Source organism: Erpetoichthys calabaricus, chromosome 10 (assembly GCF_900747795.2).
Source record: "Erpetoichthys calabaricus chromosome 10, fErpCal1.3, whole genome shotgun sequence".
In the NCBI taxonomy this organism is placed as follows: Eukaryota; Metazoa; Chordata; class Cladistia; order Polypteriformes; family Polypteridae; genus Erpetoichthys; species Erpetoichthys calabaricus.
Window position 1 is genome coordinate 14,963,021 of NC_041403.2, and position 25,135 is coordinate 14,988,155.

The following is a 25,135-nucleotide window of genomic DNA, read 5'->3' on the forward strand; positions in this document are numbered from 1 at the left end:
ATTTTGGTGATACCGCCCAGCCCTAGTCTGAACACACACTTGAGTGACTAAAAAAGAAGAAAAATTTACAAAGAAAACATCTGACTTGGCAGTAGCAGTCACAGTCACAGTGAACCATTAGAGAGATGTATTGCTGTTGGCATAAAGGAGCCCCCTGTAGCATTTCTTGACAAACTTCTGCTGAATAATTTGATAGCTGAAAGTCGTTGGTGTTAATATGTCAGAGAGAGGATGTGCAGTATTGCTCATAACGGCACATCAGTTTTGTTTTAATTCTCTCCTTTGCTACTTCCTCCATGGGGTCCAGAGAGTGCCCCCTAAATGTGCCTGCCCTTTTAATAAGCTTTTTAATTTATAAATGTACAGCATTCTGAAATGCTCACTGCTGATTATTAGCAATTTTATCCCTAGTCTACACGCATTAGATTATTTTTCTGTTATCCAAAAGCTTAACAGACTTTCAAAGAGATATTTGTGAGATAGAGAGGAAAACAATTTTCAATTGTTCCTATAAGTACTACCGTGTTTCCCCGAAAATAAGACCGGGTCTTATATTAATTTTTGCTCCAAAAGATGCACTAGGGCTTATTTTCAGGGGATATCTTATATGTATTCATGTACAACAATATACATTTATCCAAATACAGTCAGGTCATCTTCTTCAAGAATATCGTCATAACTCTCCACATTCAAACCCTGAATTTCAGCCTGAATTTCTTGCTACTCCAGCCGCTTTTAGGTTCCTCCAGGATCGATGTGCATGCTTCAGTGTTTGATGAATGGTTCGATGTCGACATACAAATGTATTCATGTTGCCTTTATATTCAGGCGTCGCATATTCCCCATCGTAATGACATGATATATTTTAAAAAGTCTCACATACCATCTTCTGTGCTGTCTTTTTTTTTTTTTTTTGTACCTTTCAATACCATCAGAATGTATGGCGGCGTATTTGAGCCACAGAAAAAAAAAATGACATGATGAAAATATTTGAAAATGAAAATATATCTATTTTGTGATTAAAGTGGAAATTTCGGCTTTACACTTGAAATGTCCACTTTACTCCCGTAGTTTACTTTGTCATTAAAGCAGACCATCGTAAACGTCATTTTAAAACCGACCCAGTTCTTCATCACAACGCGCTTTAGGGACTTCCTCCTGACCTGACAGCAGCGGCAAGAGGCAATAGATCGCCACACAGAACACATTAAATTTATAATATTCCAGCTCTGTGCACATTTACAATTCTTAGATTTATACTTGATACCACTTTCATGATGAAATGCATTAAACTATGTATGTAACATTTACAGATAAATCGTTAACTCTGTTTAAATAATGAATACTGTTAATAGTAACACATGTAGGGTGGCACGGTGGCAGAGTGGTAGCGCTGCTGTCTCACAGGGAGTCACGTCCCTTATGATCCCTGCCTGGAGTTTGCACGTTTTCCTGGTGGGTTTCCACAGTGGGCTCAGTTTTCTATCCAAAGACATGAAGGTTTGGGGAGTTGGTGTAGCTACAATGACGCCAGTGTATGTGTGTGCTTGTGTTCACCTTGCGATGAGCTGATGCCCCGTCCAGGGATTTTGTTTCTGTTTTGCGCCAATGCTGCTGGACTGGGCGCATCCCTGGATTGATGGATGTAATCGTTAAACACCCTTTTCAGACTTATTGTGGCAAGGTGTCCTCAGAATTTAATGAATGTTTCGGGCACACACATGTCACATCACGTGAAGTATAAACCTGACCTTAGGCACCTTACTTTTCAGCTGACAATCTGGACTAGACCTTATTTTTGGGGTAGGGCTTATATTACAGAGTAGCCTGAAAATCATCCATCCATCCATCCTCTTCCGCTTATCCGAGGTCAGGTCGCGGGGGCAGCAGCTTGAGCAGAGATGCCCAGACTTCCCTCTCCCCGGCCACTTCTTCTAGCTCTACGTGGGTCCCCCTTCCCATGGGCTCACCACCTATGGGAGGGGCCAAGGAGGTCGGGTGCAGTGGGAGTTGGGTAGTGGCCGAAGGCGGGGACCTTGGAGGTCTGATCCTCGGCTACAGAAGCTGGCCTGAAAATCATGCTAAGGCTTATTTTCAGAGTAGGTCCTGTTGTCGGGGAAACACGGTATAATTTAATGACATCATCGAACAGTGATTTTTCAAGTTTCTCACAAAGGTGTGAATGTAGACATGATCATAATACTGTTAACATGTTGTAGCATGTCTTCCAAACCGAAGTAACAAAAAAAAAATACAAAACAATCTTCCAATAACTTACCTGCACTATTATTTCCAGAGTATCTAAAATTATTAAATTGGCTTCTGTGGCAAGGTTCCCATCAATGATTGCTTCATGCTCCAGCTCAGCTCTTGATCTGTCGTGCAAAATATTGAGTGTTAATTTTGACACAATTTAGAAAGACTGAAAAAAAACATCCACTTTTCTTTGTGCAAATCTAATAAAACACTAGCGTCACTATTAAGCTGAATATACAATTGCATTTGTAGTTCAATTAAAACTGCCATTGCTTAAATGGTTTCAGGATGAATGCATCTTCTCAGATTGTTTCCAAGATGTCCCAAGAGTAATATTCAAATGTCAGATTTTTTTCTTTAATCTTCCATTTGTCATATGCTGTATATGGCAAATGAATACAATCAAGATTTAGTTTTCTGTGTTCTTTAATGTTATTTTGATTTCAATGTTTTGTGTAACTGGTGTCGATTTGGTGTCTTATTTGTGTTTACATTTTAGCATCATTAGTGAATGAATGTAATCATTCCAATCTGTTTTTGTTAGCAGTCAGACAGAGTTACGTGAAGCTGCTACTCGCAGTGAAATATTGATGTGCATTGTGTGGGAGTTATGTGTGTCAATATTAAGAGCACAATTTTTTTTTGTCTCTGCCCTTAAAAACAAATGCACTTTGTACATTATTTTGCTCTACTGGCATTAATAACAATTTACTTTTTTTTTTGCAAAAACACAAATAATTTATAAGACATGGGAGGGAGCACAAGTCATGCTTTATTTAACCAAAAACTGTAATATGGAAAAGGAAAACGTTTGATTTTAAATTCTATATTTTAAAAATATAGTTTTGATCATAGGCATGCACATACTAGTTATTAAATTAATTGCGGAGATAAAGTGTCTACCTAGGACCAGTTATATAATTTGTTCTAGACGCACTGGCCCTATTCAGCCAGTATCTTATCTGCTCAGATCTTCCCTGACACCAGAAAAAGTAAACGATATGATAGCCACATGCTGCCCCATTGCAAAATCATGCACACTAAAGCAGAGATTTCCAAACACCTGTCTTGAAAAGCAAGCCTGTATTAAATTTAACATGTGATTCCTGTAATTATAATTAACAATACCTATTAGATATCATTTGTGATAATTGAAACAAATATTTTATACTGGAGCTCAAAATACACATATAATTAATATCTGATTATAAATGAATTAACAAAGATGACTTATCCTGTAACAAGTAGTGTGTGGTATTTTAATGTAAAGTCCGTATAAACAGTATATTTATATACATTTTTTTTCATGCAGCAGACTTCAGCTTTACAGCACAATAAGGGAGACAAAGTTCTGCTGATGAAATAGAAATGATTGCTGGTGAATAGAAAAATGCACTTAAAACAGGTATCTTCACAGCATTACAAAAAGAAAGAAGCTTTAAATTGCAAGTCACATTCCCATTTGGAGACTGTGAAATGTGTGTTGACATGACAGTAATTAATAATAATACTAATAATTCTTTGCATTTATATAGCACTTTTTCTCACTACTCAAAGCGCTCAGCAATTCCAGGTTAAGGGCCCAACAGAACAGAGTCCCTATTGGCATTTACGGGATTCGAACCGGCAACCTTCCGCTTGCCAGGGCAGATCCCTAGCCTCAGTTATTAAAGAAAGGAATCACATATTTGGAATAAAAGAGCAAAGACTACAATTAAAAAAAAATAAAATAAAAAAAGCAGCACACACAACCAGCAAATCAATTTGCCACAAAACACTGAATCAAAAACCCAGGGCTCCACTAATGATATCATGATTTGAGACAAAGCATAAAAGTCTTTAAAAAATAAAAATAAATAAATAAAAATCAGCAGCACACACACCAGCATTACAATACCTGACTGCTTTCTGGCTCCTAAACACACAGCACATGGAAAAACACAATTATAGGTATGGGTTAAGCAAGAAAAGATGAGATGGTTAAAAAAGTAAATCAAAATCCATCTTGGGAAGATCCTGTGATTTATTAATGAACAAAATCATGGCACTATTAATACAAAATAAAACAAAAACATGGTAACAGAACGATAATGAATTCGTTGTTACATTTTGACAACAGAAACCTGTGCCTTGTATAATATAGCAACTAAATACAAAATGTGCTATAAACTTTGCACCTGGGCGAGAACATGGGGAGGAACTATTTTCTTGTAAATAAATGTCATAATTATCAAAAAGCTCTAACTTTGTCATTTAAACCAGTATCTCAAATTCAACATTTTACGAAGACTGTTATAACATTCTAAGCTTTTCTGTTTCTGTTCTGAAGTAACTCATGAAATTTTATTGCAAGGCTTTTCAGTGCAGTCATGACTAACTGATAATCATAGAACACGTGAGCTTCCTGATAAAAATGGGTCAACAATTGGTATATTTACACTAGAAAAATGAATCTAGATTAAATCCTATTTGTAGAATTTGACCCACACAAAACTGTAATGCCAGTGTGTGTGATCCAGATCAAACATTTTCCACCACTTAAGGATAAATGGACTTTGTACAGTCTCATTAGGTAGCATTTGATCCTTCTCAAATGGCAGAGTATATATTCCATCAAATCACTGCAAATGCCTTTAATTCCATCAGGTGACATCTTTTTCCAGATGCTCCAGACAGAGGAGGAACATGATGAGCAATGATTCAAGCTGTGCAAATGCACTTTCATTATATGTAAAGAGGACGAATAGAAGTATTCATACCTTTCCTTTCTGCACACTTTATTGTACAGCAGATTTAATTTTAAATAATTAAATTTACCATTTGCAATAAAGCAAACCTTTCTGAAACATGTTTTCACTGTATCATTGTTTTATTGAGTGTAGATTGATGGGCAAAAACTGCAAATTTATCCATTTTAAAATTAAATCTACAACATAATATAAAGTGTGCAAAAAGTGAAGCGGTCTAAAAAATGTCTGAATCCACAGTACAGGTAGTCCCCAGGTTACGGACATCCGACCTACGACATACGAATGGGGCTGCAGCTGCGACGCATGCGCCTCAGTAACTGCCACTCTGTCATCTTCGGCCTGCGGATGCTGCAAGCGGAGGATGGAGGGGGTCGATTTCACTGCTCACGCAGTGTAGTGTCCATCGGGTGGCTCCCGGCAGCAAGCGGTTTCACTGCCCGCCCACCACACACGGCTGCCCCGTTCGTTCTAGGTGGGCGGCTGGTAATGCTGCATGCAGTGATCCGGTTGTGGCTGAACGGGGCGGCGGGTAGTAGCATTGTAGTGTGCCTCGGGTGGCTGCGTGTTAAATGGGGGCGGTGGTGTTGCGTACGCAGCAGGCAGCATACTGTAGTGGAGGTGACTGTGAGGTGGGCTGGTGATGAACCGCCCCTCGCTGCCCCCATTCATTCTCAATAGCAAGCCTGCTTGTACTGTTACGCACGTAGCAGGAAGTTGTCTCGTCAGTACAGGGTGGTCCAGATCTAATTCTGCAGATTTAGATCGTCTGGATGACTGATTTATGCAGGGATGATTCCAATTCGGTGTGAAGACAATTCTTCATGTCGTCAGTTCGTACACTTCTCGATGGTCTGGGATTTTTCGGGTGATTTTCTATGTAAAAAACTGAATAAGCGTAATGAAAATTGCATAATTAGATCTGGACCACCCTATACATCAGACGTGTTGACGTCTGGTGCCTAATCTGCTGTGATAGCGTGTACAGTGCTGTGCAGAAGAGCTCATCTTAACCTTTTGTCTTCACCCTTCAACAATGTCTCTGAAACACAAATCTGATACAAGTGCTGGTGATACAGTAAAGAAGAGAAAAACCATCACCATTGAAAATAAAGTAGAAATAATAAAAAGGTCAGAAAGAGGTGAAACTCCTTCATTCACTGGCAGAGCACTTGATTACAGTCGGTCAACAATAGCATTTGTTAAAATAATGTACCTGTTCTGACTTACATACAAATTCAACTTAAGTACAAACCTACAGTCTTGTACGTAACCCGGGGACTGCCTGTATGTGCAATAGGAAGGAACTGCAGTCTTATTGCGCTGATCTCAAACACAAGGAATTGATACGGAGTCAAGCAGGAAAAGGATGGCTTCGTTTGTTGAACCTAGTTTGCATTCTCTTTTATAACCATTCCAACAAGCAAAGTATTAAAGATATTAACATGTGGAATATTATACATGCAGAATGTGGAATACAACTCATCCAGTTTCTTCAGTATAGACGTGTAAGGGGGTATAGTGTTAATTAAGTTTGTCTTGTGCAGCAACATTTGACTTGGGTCCAATATACTGTAAAAGCACCTGGTCATCTGTGAATGCAGTGTGATGGATGGCCAGAGCCCTTACCTGGCCAGGATGCCTCTACAGTGGAAGGACCAGGGGAGAGATCATATTCAGGGCATTACCTCCACCAAAGTGCTAGATGGCAGCCCCCCTGGCTTGCAGCGGTGCCTCTAATTCCCACAGGGCTCCACAGGGGTAGGAGTTTGGGACAGCCCTGATGGGTTTCCATCGGCACCACAAGGGGGTGCTGCAGGTACTGCTGAGCCTTTGGTCCCAGCGCTTACGCCACACCTGGAAGTGCTACCGGAAAGTGGTCATGGAACATCTGGAGCACTTCCAGGTGCTCTTTATATAAAAAAAAAAAAAAAGCCAGCTGCCACTGCTCTGGTAGCCACAGTCGGGAGATGGAGGACAGAGCTAGCCAGGAGAAGCAGAGGCGGACTGAGAGACAGAAAGGAAAAGAAAGAAACAGAAAAGAAAGAAGTGTGTTTGTACTGTGTTTGGTGCTTTGGAACTGTACTGAAACTGGGGAAGGCGTTTCCCACAACGCAAAAAAGAAAAATAAACGCATGCTGAACTTGTGTCTCGCATGTGCTTGTGTCGGGTTTGGGTGGCTGGAGCGCCCTCTAAAGGCCACAGCAGGTTAAAAGCATGAGTGGGGTAGGGGAGGGTGACTGGGCAGTTACAGCAAACTACTAATCTGTCTTAACAATTAACATAAGACCGTCCTAAAACACTTTAATAATTAATAATTTATATTTTAAAGTCATGTTTTTCAGTTTCCAGTCTTTCTCTTTAACAAGAAACTCATTAAAGAAATAGCTCAACAAATCTCTTGTAATCACTCCTTAATAGAAGAGACATTCCCTTAATAGGAGAGCTTTCTCTTATCTTACCCGTTATGTAACAAACTGACCAATGCAAACGAATAGTTATGTGGCTTACAGAACATCCTAAAGAGCAAGTGCAGCCATTTATTGTGATTATTGATTATTCTGCTAACCTTTCACACAAGGTCAGTTAGAAAGTAGATTACAGGATAGAGAGGATATTGAAAAGCACTGTGCACAGTCATTATATAATCAACAAGCACTGCCACTAGGATATACTTCTCTTTCAAATTTAATAATTTAAGTCTTTATCAACCAAAAATAATTCACAATTGACAAGGTCTGAAAAACAACTGAATATTTAAGACATTGTCTGTGTATGATAATAAAATATGTTATCAATATGAACTAAAATTAGAACTGGATTCTTTATAAGTCACTTAATGTATGTAACATTCAAAACATTTACTGTACACAGTGCATAATTAAGACTACTTTAATACACTCTATTTTTAATTTAAAATAAAACATCAAGCTCCAGAATATATTGAGGGGTCAATTATTTAAAAAAAAAAAACAAAAACAAAAAAGTCATTATTAAAAAGAACTCATACTTGTCCATTTTCTCACTGTTCTGACGCCAGTGGGTCATATCTTTCCTCCATCTTAGGTTCTCCTGACTGCCGAATGCACTGCCTGAAGGACTTCTTTCTGGAAGGAGAAAATTGTAATGAATTTTAGGATTTCATCCCTAAAAAATTAGATACAGGTGTAGGAAAGGTACTGAAATATTTTACATGCAATATAATACATTTTCTAAGAACCTTTCATAATATATGTTGAATTTTTATTTTAATAATTATTTTAATACAGTCAAACTTGGTTATAGTGAGTTTGACGGGACTGACCCTATTTGCTCGTTATATGCGGAATTCGTTATAACCAGGAAATGCAAATTTGACAAAAACTAACTTAGTCAATTAAAGTAATAGTGATTTATTGAAAGAATATACATTTAGCCCATAATGGAAACATACAATAAGTACAATATACTATTTTCTAAGAAAGTCCAAAATACTTTTTCGTTTTAAACTTTGTAATCTACAGTCACGCAGTTTGCCTTTTAAAACACTTAATGCATCCAACGCTTGCTTTTCGCGTCAGTCCCTTGAAAAAATGCCATCAATCTACTGCAGGCATTTTTCGGCATCAAACAATATTAGTAAACTGCATTCTGGCAAATCCAATATGCCAGCAGCGTCTTCCTCCTTCTCATCTTCATCATCATCTTCTTTTTGAAGCAATGCATTTATGATTTCGTTTTCAGTAGGAATTACAATTCGTCATCCATGTGTTGATAGTCGTAATAATTTACTTTATTAATTTTAATACTGTTTTGGCAAACCCATGTAGATAACGGGGCGGCACGGTGGCGCAGTGGGTAGCGCTGCTGCCTTGCAGTTGGGGGACCTGGGTTCGCTTCCCGGGTCCTCCCTGCATGGAGTTTGCATGTTCTCCCCATGTCTGCGTGGGTTTCCTCCGGGCGCTCCGGTTTCCTCCCACAGTCCAAAGACATGCAGGTCAGGTGGATTGGCGATTCTAAATTGGCCCTAGTGTGTGCTTGGTGTGTGGATGTGTTTGTGTGTGTCCTGCGGTGGGTTGGCACCCTGCCCGGGATTGGTTCCTGCCTTGTGCCCTGTGTTGGCTGGGATTGGCTCCAGTAGACCCCCGTGACCCTGTGTTTGGATTCAACGGGTTGGATAATGGATGGATGGATGTAGATAATGGCAATTCATCCTCTTCTTCAAAAATATCAGATGTTGATTTCCTGAAGCAATTCTGTATGGTAACAGTTGTCACATTGTTCCAGGCAATAGATAAGAAATTTATTGCATATTGAAATGTATTCCGCTAGTGGCTCGCAAAATGTCCAGGATGTGGCCAAGTGTTGTTCGTAATAATCGAGATTTCACTTGTTATAACAGGGCAAAATTACATGCAAATAGCTGGTATATCTTTCAAAAATACATTTTTTTCATTATAACTGAGAAATTGTTATAAACGAGCTTGTTAAAACCAAGTTTGACTGTATATTCTTTGGTAAATACAAAAAGTTAAACTTTCAATAGTACCTAACTGCCCCCTGCTCCGTCGCACCATCTCTTGTCTTGCTCCAATGCTTCCCAGTATTGCTTCCTCCAGCTTTGCCTTCATATCCTTTGATTTCTTAAACGTTAAACTGTTCATTCTTTCAAAAGCTTTTTTACCCTGTTAAAGACAATGCATGATAACCATTTATAGGTGTTAACACAGAACACATTCTTTAGAAATCATTTGGAAAACAAACCAGATATTGTGAGGGGAGATGCTTTATTTACAGGACATTCACTAAAACCACCGCTCCATCCTACCATTGGTCATTATTGAGGGGACAAAAACAAAAACATAAAACATAACATAGATATAGGATGGGACTAGTTCTCAGAAGCATGATTGTTCACTATCAGCTGCAAGAATTTGACAAAGAATAATGGGTAAGTAATGGGTTATTTAAAAAAAAGGCAGACTGCAATGCCTATATTTTACTCTTGGCATCATTAAGTTTATGTAAAACTGTTACATTACTTAGATAAATTAATTCTTCACCTGAACAAGGACGGCTGGTAAACAAAGCATAAAAAAGTTACCTTATACTCAAAGCAAGAAACACAGAGGTACAGCAGATCCAAAAGCCTGTTGAGCTGCATGACAGATAAGTCTGTGAACCACTTCTGTAAAATCATTTCATCTGCATTCTTCAGCACCCACAAGAGACAGATGAGGAGACTTCGACTTGATTCTGCTGAAAATGTGGCATACTGCCTGGAGGCCTAGTGAATGAAACATATAGGGAAAATGATGACAAATGTGCACTGTGAGCACAAAGGTACCTCGTTTGTGTCGCTCTTAGCATAATTTTTCAAATGATCATTCAGCCAGAGTGTGCTAAAAATTCAAATCCATGAGTGAAAGCTTTGAAAAAGGGTATTGTATAATGGGTAATACCTCATTAACAAGACCAAAAAATATATATATAGTATATATCTCTGGCTTTGCTCACTTAGTTGTCAAAATGCATTGGAATTCATGAAACTTCAGGATTAGGGTGCAGAGTGCGAAATCTTTTATATTATATATACTGTGTATATTTAAATTTATTTATATATATATATATATATATACTAGCAAAATACCCGCGCTTCGCAGCGGAGAAGTAGTGTGTTAAAGAGGTTATGAAAAAAAAAAGGAAACATTTTAAAAATAACGTAACATGATTGTCAATGTAATTGTGTTGTCATTGTTATGAGTGTTGCTGTGTTTTATATATATATAAAATACACACACACACATATAAACATATATATACATATACATATACACATATATATACATATCTACATATATATACATATCTACATATATATATATATATATATATATATATATATATATATATATATATATATATATATATATATATATATACACATATACACATCCACATATCAACATATATATATACACATATATACACACACACACACTTTATGGGTGATGATTGTTTTACTCTTTTTATCTTTATTTTATTTTATTGTAGAATCAACTCCTATCTGCGCACAGCAGGGCAGCCGTGGGCGGATGCGTATGGTGTATTCACTCCATGTTATCGTGCATTGCGCTGTCAGTGGTATTTTGATAAAAGAATTTGAACAACATATAAGAAGCGTATAAATTATTAAACAGTAAAACATTAACATTTAAGAAGTAAAGTTACATTAAGTACTACTGCAGTGCCTTCGGGTATACCTCATTTTTTGTTTGCCCATTACATGCTTAAATGTATACATTTTTTGGTGCACCTACCCGAGAACACGCGACATATAACCGAGCGTGGGAGAAGCATGGATTTTAAACACGCGTTGAGTTCATCTGCTGGTCTCCCTCGTGGAATAACTGGTAATGTTTGACTAAAATCTACAGCGAGTAAAACGACATTACCTCCTATTTTTTTTTTTACGATCTCTGAGATCTTGCTTTTTTCGGTTCAAGGCTTCATAAGCTCTTTTATGTTGTATGGTGTACTTATCCCAAACCATCATCTTTGAATGTTGCAAGACTTTCGCCTTGTATGTAGATCGGGGTAATTACATTCATTGCATTCCTAGTCTGAATCACAATCTGATTGTATGGGTGGTTACCTGGCACTGTAGGGTTGCCACCCGTCCTTTAAAATACGGAATCGTGCCGCGTTTGAGAATGAAATTGCGCGTCCCGTTTTGAATCAATACTGGACGGGATTTATCCCGTATTTTTTTTATAATTTTTTTTTTAAAGCAGCGTCTCATGCAAATCATCCCACACGCATTTTATGAAGATGCCTCCTTTCCTACTTTTGATTGGGTAATACTTGATGTCATCGTTAGTTTGATTGGTGTTTTTAACTGTCCAGTGAGGAGGGCGTGTCTTTTAAGTACAGTCTGCAAAGTGTTGGCACTGAGATGTGGCGTCAGCGCCATAGTTGAAGCCCCTAACGTTGCGGTCAGCAAGTCGGCTAACATCCGCCATGTGCCGTCTTTCAGTTGCGAGAAGCAGATCATAGAATGGTTGAAACTGTTGCCCCTAACGTTGCGCCACGGCGTGTGGTTCGTTTATACCTCGTGTCTTCTCATTAAACTTTTATCTCGCGAATATGTTATTGCAATCCGCAGCGGGAGCGTTTCTATAAACTTAATTTAAACTTACGTTTTACACCGTGCTTTGTTTCCCTTATGAACATGCTTGTATGCTTAACTCGCTCCGTTCTCAATTGTTTAATTAATTTTTTGCTCTTCGCTGTTTGCGGCTGTTCCTCCATTTCCCCCTACTTCGTTCTTTTATCTCGCGAATATGTTATTGCAATCCTTAACGGGAGCGTTTCAATAAACTGATTGAAAATAGTTTTGCATTTACCTTTTTAGTAAAAGGCGAGCTTTTAAGCCTGAGAAATCACCCCGTAAATGCACACGTTTAATTGGACATGTGTTAATATGTATGGTTACACAGTATTAAAAGACAGTGAACAACGTCAGTTACCTTTCTTCCCGCGTTTGATAAAAGGTGAGCTTTTAAGCCTGAGAAATCACCCCGTAAATGCACACGTTTAATTGCACATGTGTTAATATGTATGCTTACACAGTATTAAAAGACAGTCAAAAATTAACGTCATTTACCTTCGTTCCCGCGTGTGACTCGTGCTGTAAATGTCTTCCTTGTTTTTAGTTCACGTGATTACGTAGGAGGCGTGATGACGCGATACGTGACTCCGCCTCCTCCATTACAGTGTATGGACAAAAAATATGTTCCAGTTATGACCATTACGCTTTGAATTTCGAAATGAAACCTGCCTAACTTTTGTAAGTAAGCTGTAAGGAATGAGCCTGCCAAATTTCAGCCTTCTACCTACACGGGAAGTTGGAGAATTAGTGATGAGTGAGTCAGTGAGTGAGTGAGTCAGTCAGTCAGTGAGGGCTTTGCCTTTTATTAGTGTATATATATATATATATATATATATATATATATATATATATATATATATATATATATATATATATATATATATATATATATATATATATATATATAGGGCGGCACGGTGGCGCAGTGGTAGCACTGCTGCCTCGCAGTTAGGAGACCCGGGTTCGCTTCCCGGGTCCACCCTGCGTGGAGTTTGCATGGACCGGGGGAGAGAGTATTATCAGGACAGTTACTCCCCCGGGCTGATAGAGGGCAGCACCCTTGGTTTCCAGTGGGGCCACAGGCTATGAGTATGGGAGCTGAAACCTGTTGGAACCCGTGGCCACCACCAGGGGGCGCATGAACCTTTCCTTATTTGGTCACGCTTCCACTTCCACTTCCGCTTCCAATTCATGCGTTTAAAATAATAAATGTGAGCAATAATCGATTCTTTCATAAACATTTGACCAAAAAAAAAAATCTATTAAGTGATCATGGACTTATTATTCATTACAGAATGAGAAAATGTTCCAAAATAACAATATAAGCATACATAAGAAAAGTGTGACAGTGTGATTAAAATCAATAAATGAACTCTGTTTTCTTAATAAAGCAATGTTTGGAGATCTTTCTGTGGAAAACTGTGCACGGTCTCTTCTAAATTTAACAGAATGAATTTGCAGGGATGCTTACACATACAAGACAAAAGAATGAATTCACAGGCAAAGGCAATTTCTGAAAATTCAAACAGCACAAACTTAACCAGGTTATCAGCTTTTCTAGTGATGCTCATTACCGTTGGATTGAGTAAGAAGCTGCTTGGCCGTGACAACTGAGGAACAGATGTCCCAGCAATTGCCATTGCAACAGTCTGACTAATCATGCTGCCTCCTTCACTGTCATAGTCTTCTATAGTTGAGCCACTTGACCTTCCACGTTGGTTGTGTGACTCTGGATGAACAAAACAGGGAAAGATATAGAGAAGTTTAAAAAAAAATTTAACAGCATCATGTTACACATTAAAAAATAAGAATTAGATGTGGGCGGCACGGTGGCACAGTGGGTATCGTTGCTGCCTCGCAGTTAGAAGACCCGAGTTCGCTTCCCGGGTCCTCCCTGCGTGGAGTTTGCATGTTTTTCCCGTGTCTGTGTGGGTTTCCTCCCACAGTCCAAAGACATGCAAGTTAGGTGCACTGGCGATTCTAAATTGTCTATAGTGTTGGGCTTGGTGTGTGTGTGCACCCTGCGGTGGGCTGGCACCCTGCCCGGGATTTGTTTCCTGCCTTGCGCCCTGTGTTGGCAAGGATTGGCTCCAGCAGACCCCCATGACCCTGTAGTTAGGATATAACAGGTTGGATAATGGATGGATGGATAATTAGATGTTATGTGATTAAGTTGCATAGGAAATTCTGTATGTTTAGAGTGAAAAGACACTTAAAACATAGTGGTGCGAATTAGGAGTATAGAGTTTGTATTACTTTTCTATTGAGAACAAGTCATATTATTATTGCCCAGGGTGGGCAAAAATGCACGTTTCTTTGTTATTTTCAGATAAAGATTCAAAAGGTCTCCAAATTGCTGTTTGCAACTACATCATTTGGTAACTTGTTAATTGGATCTAATATAACCACAGGTAAAGAAATTGCTTTTTCCAGCTTCGTCTATTAGGTAAGATCAAGCCTTTTTTATCTTCTAGGGATCTTGAGAAAGCTACTCCTGCTTTTATTTTTTGTCGCCTTGATTACTGCAACTCGCTGTATTCTGGGGTTAGCAAATCCCTGATACGCAGGTTACAGTTGGTCCAGAATGCTGCCGCTTGCTTTCTGGTTGGGGCAAGAAAGTCTGATTCTGTTTCTCCAATATTAGCTTCTTTCCACTGGCTGCCTGTCAGTTTTCAAATTGATTTTAAAATCTTGTTGCTAGTTTTTAAATCTTTACATGGGCTTGCTCCTGCCTATTTATCTGAATTGTGTGCTTTACATCAGCCATCTAGAGTGCTTAGATCTTCTGGTTAGTTGTCTCTTGTTGTCCCTCGTACTAAGTGTAAAACTAAGGAGTACAGAGCGTTTGCAGCTACTGCTCCTCGCCTGTGCAACTCTTTACCTCATCACATAAAGGAGTCGTCTACAATTGAACTGATTAAAACAAAATTAAAGACTCATTTCTATTCACTTGCATTCTGTGACCTTCAGTAATACTGATGGTTTCCTCATTGTGATTATGTAACATTTCTTCTATTTATTATTTATTTTATTTATGTTCATTTATCCATCCATCCAGTTTCCAACCTGCTGAATCCGAACACAGGGTCACGGGGGTCTGCTGGAGCCAATCCCAGCCAACACAGGGCACAAGGCAGGAACCAATCCCGGGCAGGGTGCCAACCCACCGCAGGACACACACAAACACACACACACACACACACACACACACCAAGTACACACTAGGGCCAATTTAGAATCGCCAATCCACCTAACCTGCATGTCTTTGGACTGTGGGAGGAAACCGGAGCGCCCGGAGGAAACCCACACAGACACGGGGAGGACATGCAAACTCCACGCAGGGAGGACCCGGGAAGCGAACCCAGGTCTCCTAACTGCGAGGCAGCAGCGTTACCACTGCACCACCGTGCCGGCCATGTTCATTTATTGTATTTCTATTTATGTTATTCATAACTTTGGCCACAGCATTCCTATGTTGTTTTAAATGTGCTATATAAATTAATTTGACATTAAGAAATGTTTGTGACAAATAATTGATAACATTAGTATGTTATATTAAAAAAAAAAAAATTTACTCAGAAGTCAAACTGTAGGCATCCTCTGTGGTTAATAGTTCAATATGCTGTTCACAGATAATATTATGCACCGAGAGCATTATATACATATCACACAAAACAAATGATATGCTCTTTACCTTTCAAGAGCCCTACAACAAAGAAGACAACTGGATTTACCTGTGAAATCATAAAGTTGTGGCACAGTTTCCATGACAATGCCGATTAATGGTAGGTAAAGCATAGCCACCCGAGCCTTCACATCAGGGTCAGCATATCGGGGGTCAGAGTCATGACTGGATAACAGATTATGAACCATACTAATGACCTTCTTATGTAGTCCAAATAGCCTTCATAAATGGAAAAGAAATATATTTAGTAGTCATAAGCCTCAAAAAAAAACAATAAATGCAAAATGACATGTAATTTTAGAAAAGCAGTGATACCTGAATTCCAAGGAGTTTATTTAGTAAACGGCTATGAGTGTATCTCTACGTAAAGACACATAATGGGAAAAAAGTACCATTTCAATTCCATGAATACTGAGGCCAGCAAATGACTGACTGACCAAGAGCAATAACAGATTGTGTGCATACAGATACAGTAATCCCCCGCTGTATCGCGGTTCAGCTATCGCTCCCCCGCTATATCGCGGAAAAATTCAATAAGTACATCCTACCCGTAGTGTACTTTTCAGCCAATTCATAACAAAGCATACGGTTTTCAGCAGACAAAGAGTTTTGCGTTACAGCACCCAGATGATTTCTTACAAAGGCCGTTATTGGCTGAAAGAGGAGACTCAACCAATCAGAGAGGATTTTATTCTCTTGGGCTCTGATTAGCTGCTGCTAACGTGGTGTAATCTCGCAAGAACGGCGAGCGTGGGTCCCCGACGAATCGCGTATCTTGCTTGTGGTCCGACTTTTGTGAGCTTTTCGTTTGTTTTAAGCCCTATGATGGCTCCCAAGCGTCCTGCATCTTGTAAGCCTTCTGGTAGCAGTGAGCCTAAGTGCCAGAGGAAGACCTTGACCATACAGGAGAAGGTAAAACTGATGATGATTATTATTATGTTACTCGTATCTTTAGCCCAACATCCGTGTAGCATATGTGTATCCAAAGTGTGTTTTAATAAGTTTACATGTGTTTAAAGCGTGTGGGAGGGGTATTTTTAGGCTTAGACTATAAAAATGTGGTCTTTCTATATCGTGGATTTTCACCTATCGCGGGTGGGTCTGGAACGTAACTTCTGCGATAGGCGGGGGATCATTGTATAGCCAATTCAAAGACGTGCTTATTAATGTTAATTCAAAACCTCTGCAAAAAAACATTTCTGCCATTGACCTGGATCATCACAGAGGTGCAGGATATCTCATCATGGACTTATCCAACAGCTAGCACTCATTAACGGAATGTAACACTTTACGCATTAACCAATGGAAACAAACGGAAAACATTATAGTGCACTACAGTAACGCTCACCCTTCTGCTTCCGGATCCAGAATAACAGCCAGTTCGGTCAGCACTAGTCCGGCCAGGTAGTGCTGCTGTCGGAAAGGCACCGAAAGCTCAAACATATTAGCAATCTTCTGATCTTGAACGTTGGTTGAGAAGCCAGAACTCTGTCGTGGAAATAAATTTTCTAAATTATTTCTGTAGGGATTTTGTGAAACTATTCCAATAAAAGATGGAATTACATACTACAAAGACTTTCTATTATGCTGATAGGGAACAGGAGTTTCATAAGGCAAAGGCTAAGGTAAGACTTGCTTATTTCACACAGCAGTTATTCTAATATTAACAGTCAAATATACCAATATAAACACACAACGGTTAACTTGGAAAAGCTGTTGTAGATGAATGCCTTCATTTACATTTATTCTCAAAAACTACATGTAACCAGCTACCTATATTTTATGATTTAGTACAAAACACCATGGTGCAATGCCAAAAAATATCTTTCATATCATTAAACACCACAGCAGGTTAGCCAGACTGACTAAAATGCAAAAAAACATTACCAGGAAAAGGTCAAACTAGCAGAAACTACAAGAAGATATTAATACATTATGCACTCAAATAGAACCAAAAATAATTCTTAGTTATAAATGTGTGCTAGTCTTCTGATAAACGTGCCATAAAGCAACTAACTTGCCTTGAGAAGTCTGAAGGCTTGCAACTGATGAGACTTTTAAACACTTTATCATCAGGACTCGACCCTTTACACCGCTTTAGATTTTGACTTTATACCCTTCAAACTGTTTTGATCATAAACAAAAGTGACACAATGAAAATGTTGCCTCTTTGGTGGTACTAAGATGGTGAAAAAGTAAGCCGTAAACTGCCAAAGGTTTAAATTTAAAGTTCAGATTAAAAAAAAACTGAAAAAGGGAAATGTCAGAATACAGTGGTACCTCGGTATACATCCTTAATCCGTTCCAGATCCTTGGACTTATACCAAACGAATTTTTCCCATAAGAAATAAAGGGAAAATGATTAATCCGTTCCCGTGAAAAAAAAAATCCTATTGCTATTGGCATATTATACACTGATGGGGTTGTTTAAAATAATTTAAACACTGCTTAATACTAAAATACATAAATACAAAAGCAATTAAATGAAATAAATTTAACCTCACTTTACTTTTTAATAACGTCTTTGTTTTTCACAATTGTATATACCGTCATTCTCGGCATATGGTATGCAGCAGCCATGTCCCGGATACGCATGCCACCTTCATACTTTTCAGCACTCAATTCAAATTTACGAGAAAAAACACAAAATCACGTGAAAATTCACACAGAGTTACAGCGCGAGTTGTTCACTGAATGCTAGCAACTGGCGTACTGACGCTCATGGGCAGCGTAGGGTAGCGCGCGCGGTGTGACGATGCAGGTCCGCTCCACGCTCCCATACATCCTTACGGGGAGTCCTGAACCTGACAGCGTCGGTAATGTCACCAAGATGAGCTGACAAATGAGGACAATTCTCAAATGAAGCCAGGGCATAGTGCAAGAATGCCAAGTGCTTTTATTTAAAACAAAAAAAGTGCAGTGCATCTGGTTTCAATAAATAATTATTTAATAAATATCCATAAAAACAAGTGTTCTGTGGGGATAAAAACAACAATAAATAAATCTGATCAAATCCGAAGTTAAAAATGCAGTCTCACTCTTCCCGATCACAGCCCACCTGTGCAGGTGCGACTCGCTCCAACTACCTCATTAACTTCCCCGCGGTTGAGCAATCGCGCCCACGGAGAACGACACGGCTATACGTGTTAAAACCTGGCCCTTTTTTTTGAAGCCGCGGGTCCGCTATACCACACGTGGTGTTCTAGCACACAAGTCATATTCCAAACAAAGGTTGCATACCAAGCAAAATTTTTCACGTCCAAACAGGACATATACCAAGTTGGACTTATTCCAAAGCAGACGTATACCGAGGTACCACTGTAGTACAAATGGGCCTTCTTTGGGGAACAACTAATTGGTTACAATAAACAGATGTTAATAATAAATAATTCATTACATTTACATAGCACTTTTCTCGGTACTCAAAGCACTATCCACACAGGGAGGAACCGGGAAGCAAACTTACAATCTTCCACAGTCTCCTTACTGCAAAGCAGCAGCACTAACACTGCCAAAGTAAATGAAGCCTTGCAAGCTGAAGCAAACAATTTGAACAGGAGTCCCAACTTCTGCCGATTACTTGAAAACCCTCCATCTTTCTTAAAGTAGAGGTGGAACAGACTGTGTTACTACACCATCTGAAGTACTACTTGGACAATATTCCAGTGATAATGGCAAGAAAATTGCAATGAACAAATGAAACAAGACAGTATTATGACCCTTAGAAATGCAGACCTTTAAAAAGTGAAGCACAGTGGTGTCCTACACAATCCAAAGACCATTGGAAACTTGAACAAACTCTAATAGGAAGAGAACAGGCAGACCAGAAGTCACAAGCCAATCTGAAGACAAGTTTCTGAGGGTCACCAGCTTGCGTGAACACATTACCTCAAAGCACAAGAGCTTCAAGCACAGCTTATCAATGGTCGAAAAAAGCAAGTCTGTTTCTACTGAGAAGTGGAGACTTTGTGCTGCAGGTTTGACAGGGCGAGAGGCAGTAAGAAAGCCCATTCCTTAAAGGACAACATAGGGCCTTGAAATACCGACTGTGGACTACTGCAGACGGGAAGAAAGTCTTATGGACCAATGAATCAAAGTTTGAAATCTTCGGTTCATCACGCATGACGTTTGTACGAAAGAAGAAACGGGAGTTACAGGAGAAAAAGTGATTTATAAAAATAGACAGCAATCCTTTATAAATGTTTTCATACACTTACATTACGTGCAGGAAATTTGTTTGACGTTTCCATGTGGTATTTGAGAAAAAAAGGTGCTCAGAAATCAGCAAACAGATTTAAAACTGGTCAATTTTCAATTATTAATAAAACAAACTATTCTGATGAAAATAAACCATGGAAATCATAATCAGAGAAGGCTTAACAATTATTATTTTTGCAAAATGCATACATATACTGGATCAATCAGGTCATATACTCCGTCAAGATAAGATTTCGAATGCTGGTTAATACTAGTACATGGCGACGCATTAAAACAAATTAAGGAACGGCACAGTTTGTAAACATGTAACAAGTAATATGAAAGAATTTTCAGATGCCCAAACTCTCAATATGACAACAAAACGTGAAGCAATTGTCAGCACATACAAATGAAGAAGCACACCTGAGAAGTTGCTGAAGATACAGAGGGTGAAGGAGAAGCTGGTGGGGTTAGCAAACCGCAAGGCAGATTTAGCGTCACATAATGTTCATGGCTGCACACAATGCGGAGGAAATCCAGCCTCAATGAGACCAACACTGTAGGGCTTGGTAGTGTATAGAGCTTTGTGGAAACCTTTGAAGAGATAGAGGGGGGGAAAAACACTTTTTATGATAAGACATACAAGGACAGCCAATACACCAAAGTGAATTACAAATGCTGGACTTCACACAGACCTCAATGCTGCATACAATATTTCTAAGCGGGACGGTGGATTCCCAAATTACTAAAACCAATTCTATGACCAAAAAAAAGTCCAGCCTAGGTATTAAGGAATGAATTCAGAATCACAGGGAGCAACTTAACCTACCTTTCTACTTATCTTTCTTACTTTTTATTGCTATTCCTGTGTTCATTTTACACTTTAAAACAGGGGTCTCCAACCTTTTCCCCACCCTGAGAGCTACTTTTACAAAATGAAAATGGCAGAGAGCTCCTCATGTTTTCTAATGTTTATTCTCATAGCTTATTTCAACCCAAACAAACTGAATACGCTTGTTTTGCCTGAACATTTACAAAATGTTGGTGTCCACAACTCACATTTTGCATTAAAACATCACAAAAAATATTTAGTTCACCTGCAAGTGCATTTTGTATGTCTGTATGCATTTCACACTATTGACTTAAAACACAAATGCTGCCAAAACAAAATACAATTCCAAATCCACAGATCTGACTTCTTCAATTGTCATTTTGTCACATGTCACTGTGTCACTTTATTCACAGGTCCAGTCGCATGTGTGATGTGTTGTTTAGTTAGTCAGATGACTGGCACTGAGGTGGATGATGGAGTGCAGTCACTGAGGTTCACTCTTATGGAGTCATTTCATTGTTCGTCTGTCAGTCTTGTTCTGAACTTTGACTTCATGACATTCATGTCAGACACAGAGGTATGGAGACCTAAACAAAGCAGACATTTTTCAGAGCTGCTTGGTGAAGATTCTTATAGTTATCTGGCTCTACTAAGCTCCAGAAATGCTGAGAATGCTGTTGAGACTTTAACTGCACATTATTTTGAAGGTTTACTAATATATTATATATAAAATCCAATGTCTGTATGTCTGTCCGCTTTTCACGAGAGAACTACTTAACGGATATTGATCGTTTTTTTCTATAATTTGCTTGAATATTCCAGTTGATTTTGCGACTTCTCTCATTTCACTATGTATCACAGTTTGCTTGCAACGGGCCGTTTGCCTTCCTCCCTCACTGCCCAGCTTCAGTGTGTGTTCCTTAACTCTGCTTAGCTAGCGAACGAGAGAACAATTGAATTCAACTTTGTTCGATATTTAAAACAAAGTGTTACTTAGGTCTTGATGAGTTTGAGTCCGGATATTCTCTTAAGTGTATGCCACATTGAAAAGATAGATTGCAATTCAGATTGTGGATCGTGATTATGTATTAAAAGTATCGTGATATGATTTTTTTGGAAAGATCGCCCACCCCTAATTTGACAAATCAAGTTTTCAAATTTATGTAGAATTCATTAACCTATCAGCGAGCTACTTGGAAAGGAGTTGCGAGCTACCGGTAGCTCGCGAGTGACGTGTTGGAGACCCCTGCTTTAAAACATAAAAAATAAAATAAACTGACTTCATTCAACCAATTAGACTACACTATCCTAATTATTTAAACTCCAATCTTTAATAATTGCCTTTGTTGGCCCCTATATGATTGCTCTTTCATCAACTGAAGCACTTCTTTCACTACCATATAAACACACCATTCCAATCAGTAAAAAATTAAAATACATATTCCTAAATTTGTGGTGGCGCAGTGGTAGCGCTGCTGCCTCGCAGTAAGGAGTCCTGGGTTCGCTTCCCGGGTCCTCCCTGAGTGGAGTTTGCATGTTCTCCCCGTGTCTGCGTGGGTTTCCTCCCACAGTCCAAAGACATGCAGGTTAGGTGGATTGGCGATTCTAAATTGGCCCTAGTCTGTGCTTGGTGTGTGGGTGTGTTTGTGTGTGTCCTGCGGTGGGTTGGCACCCTGCCTTGTGCCCTGTGTTGGCTGGGTTTGGCTCCAGCAGACCCCCGTGACCCTGTGTTCGGATTCAGCGGGTTGGAAAATGGATGGATGGATATTCCTAAATTTGTGGTGGCGCAGTGGTAGCGCTGCTGCCTCGCAGTAAGGAGTCCTGGGTTCGCTTCCCGGGTCCTCCCTGCATGGAGTTTGCATGTTCTCCCCATGTCTGCATGGGTTTCCTCCCACAGTCCAAAGACATGCAGGTTAGGTGCATTGGTGATCCTAAATTGTTCCTAGTGTGTGCTTGGTGTGTGTGTGTGCCCTGCGGTGGACTGGCGCCATACCCAGGGATTTGTTTCCTGCCTGGCACCCTGTGCTGGCTGGGATTGGCTCTAACAGACCCCTGTGACACTGTGTTAGGATATAGCGGGTTGGAAGATGACTGACTGACAAATTCCTAAATGGTTCCATTATGGAATATAGTATAAAATACAAATGTACACATGTGAATGATTTTAAATAATAAGTCAATCTAAATAAAGACGATTAAAAGATGTAAATAAAAGTGGTAAAATGGCCAGTGTATAACAATATAATAAAAAAAAGATCAATTAAATTGTTTTTTGAGTCACCATTTACATTTCAAAGCTTAGTTCCAGAAGAGATTTAATAGAATATATTAGTAATAATACAGGTACAAAAATAAAGGCAGATTTAAAATAAAAATCTAATTACAATAAAAAAAATGTAATGGCTTATTACGGTGGTTCACCAGATTTGTCAACTGTCAAACAAATGCAGCAGATAGGAAACACAGAATACGAGTACACTTTTGTCAGGGGACATTCATTAACAGCTATGACAGGAACCCGAGATACTGTAAGTTGCGATTTCAGTGAAACACACTGACACAGATCACTGTGCAATTGAAGCAGTAATAAGAGTAAGTCTCAGAATACTTGCCTGCTTCCAATAGGTCTTCACAAGGCTAAAAACAAATCCCCTATCCATAACAGACAACAAGTCATTTAGGAAGAAAGCTAGGCTGTTATTTAGCCTCTCCACCAGTTCCAAATCCTATGAAGAATAAGCAAACCAAGAGCACATAAGAATGATTGACTATTAAAGAATACTGAATACCTTCCTATCTCATTTAACCCACCCATGTCATTCAATATTACACCTTTCATTTCCAGAAATGCAGCTACCCAAGCAGTGATGTACATACCTTCTGAAACCTAGAGACAATATCTGCAGCAACAGTGCTAACCAAAGCCATGATATCATCCATAAAACGTTCAGGGAAACGATTTTTCCTTGGAGAATCCAATCGATCAGTAAAATACAAATGATGTACTATGCTTTTCACCTTAGAAAGAAAACAAATAATGTAAGTGACTGATATACAACAGACAAATGTATTTGCATATAGAAAGTTATGTGAACTATATAAAACATATAATTATGGAAAAATACAGAAACTACTTCAACCCTTTGAAAAGTTCCAAAGGCTAAGTTAAAAAAATACTTCACTCAAAAAAATATTTTTTTTAATCAGTTATATTCCCATGTTTGTATTAATTACTGTGAAACACTAATTTTTTTATGGAAAACATTGATAACTTCTTTCCACACACAATGAACTTTAATGGGAGCCCAACTTCAACAACTGCAAACAATATAGAAAATGTACATGAAAAAATATCAAGATTAGTCATTTTGCATAATCCAGACGTCTAAAATATGTGTATTAAAAAATAAAATCCAGAAAATCCTCTCATGACAAAAGTGAAGTGCCCTTAAACGAGACTGAGTTTTTTGAACTCAATGCCCACCTGCCTGCCCCTGCTCTCATTTGCTGGTCAGCAGTCCTTCCCAGTATGCCTCATATTTGTGCATATCCAAGATGCTTTCTTTAACAAGCAGAAGGTCAATTCACCAGTGTATTTTCACAAACAGATAATGAATAATAAAAACTAAGAATGTAAAAATAACACCCAATGAATAAGAAGAGAATCGGGTCTTCAGATCAAAACCTCATTCTTATTTGAGAAGTATGCTTAACATCTTTTTTTATTTAGCAGCAACACATACATTTTTTTTTATCAAGGCATTGGAGACTGGTGACATATTGCATGTTTGTTGGCCATGCAAGTAAGAATTTTACTGTGCGCCGTACAAGAGACAGTGCTAATATTATTACAATGTGCTGTCTGTCCAAAGCACAAAAGGCCATCTACTGTAGTCACAAAGGATCTAAAGCAACTCTGTAACTGATTTGGAGATGGCAAAATAAAAATATCCAAATTCAAAACAGAATCTTATTTTTTGCAGTGTATGTTAAAGTTTAATTCTACAGGGTGCTTACAGTATGATGCACAACTCCCATCAACTCATACTAAATCAGATTGACCTGTTATATCATAAAACTAATATTACACTACAGTTCTACCCTTACCAAATGCTAATGCTAGAAATGAATATACAGTACATTGGACTTTGTATGCCCACTGTCCCTCAGCTCTGCGACAGTCAGTGGCTAACACACACCATGGCAAGTAGACCTCCAACATATGTCTCCTGGCGGCTACAATGCGCTCTAAGTGCTGGGAGTCTGCA

General features: G+C 38.8%; 1 protein-coding gene across 11 annotated transcripts in view; it reads right to left on the reverse strand.

Moving 5' to 3' along the window:
* dock7 (dedicator of cytokinesis 7) overlaps positions 1 to 25,135 on the reverse strand; it is a 281,118-nt gene that overhangs the window by 80,038 nt on the left and 175,945 nt on the right. For 6 of the 11 annotated variants that reach the window (XM_051932692.1, XM_051932691.1, XM_028810931.2 and 3 more), the window contains 10 exons: positions 23,745 to 23,885; positions 23,480 to 23,593; positions 20,459 to 20,629; positions 17,187 to 17,326; positions 15,888 to 16,057; positions 13,728 to 13,882; positions 10,087 to 10,269; positions 9,532 to 9,667; positions 8,014 to 8,110; positions 2,279 to 2,375 (listed from right to left, as the gene is read on the reverse strand). In XM_051932692.1, the coding sequence (XP_051788652.1) occupies positions 2,279 to 2,375; positions 8,014 to 8,110; positions 9,532 to 9,667; positions 10,087 to 10,269; positions 13,728 to 13,882; positions 15,888 to 16,057; positions 17,187 to 17,326; positions 20,459 to 20,629; positions 23,480 to 23,593; positions 23,745 to 23,885 (1,404 nt within the window). Of the gene's footprint in view, positions 1 to 2,278; positions 2,376 to 4,139; positions 4,172 to 8,013; positions 8,111 to 9,531; positions 9,668 to 10,086; positions 10,270 to 13,727; positions 13,883 to 15,887; positions 16,058 to 17,186; positions 17,327 to 20,458; positions 20,630 to 23,479; positions 23,594 to 23,744; positions 23,886 to 25,135 lie in introns of all 11 variants that reach the window. The other 5 variants (XM_051932685.1, XM_051932689.1, XM_051932686.1 and 2 more) reach the window with 2 other exon arrangements.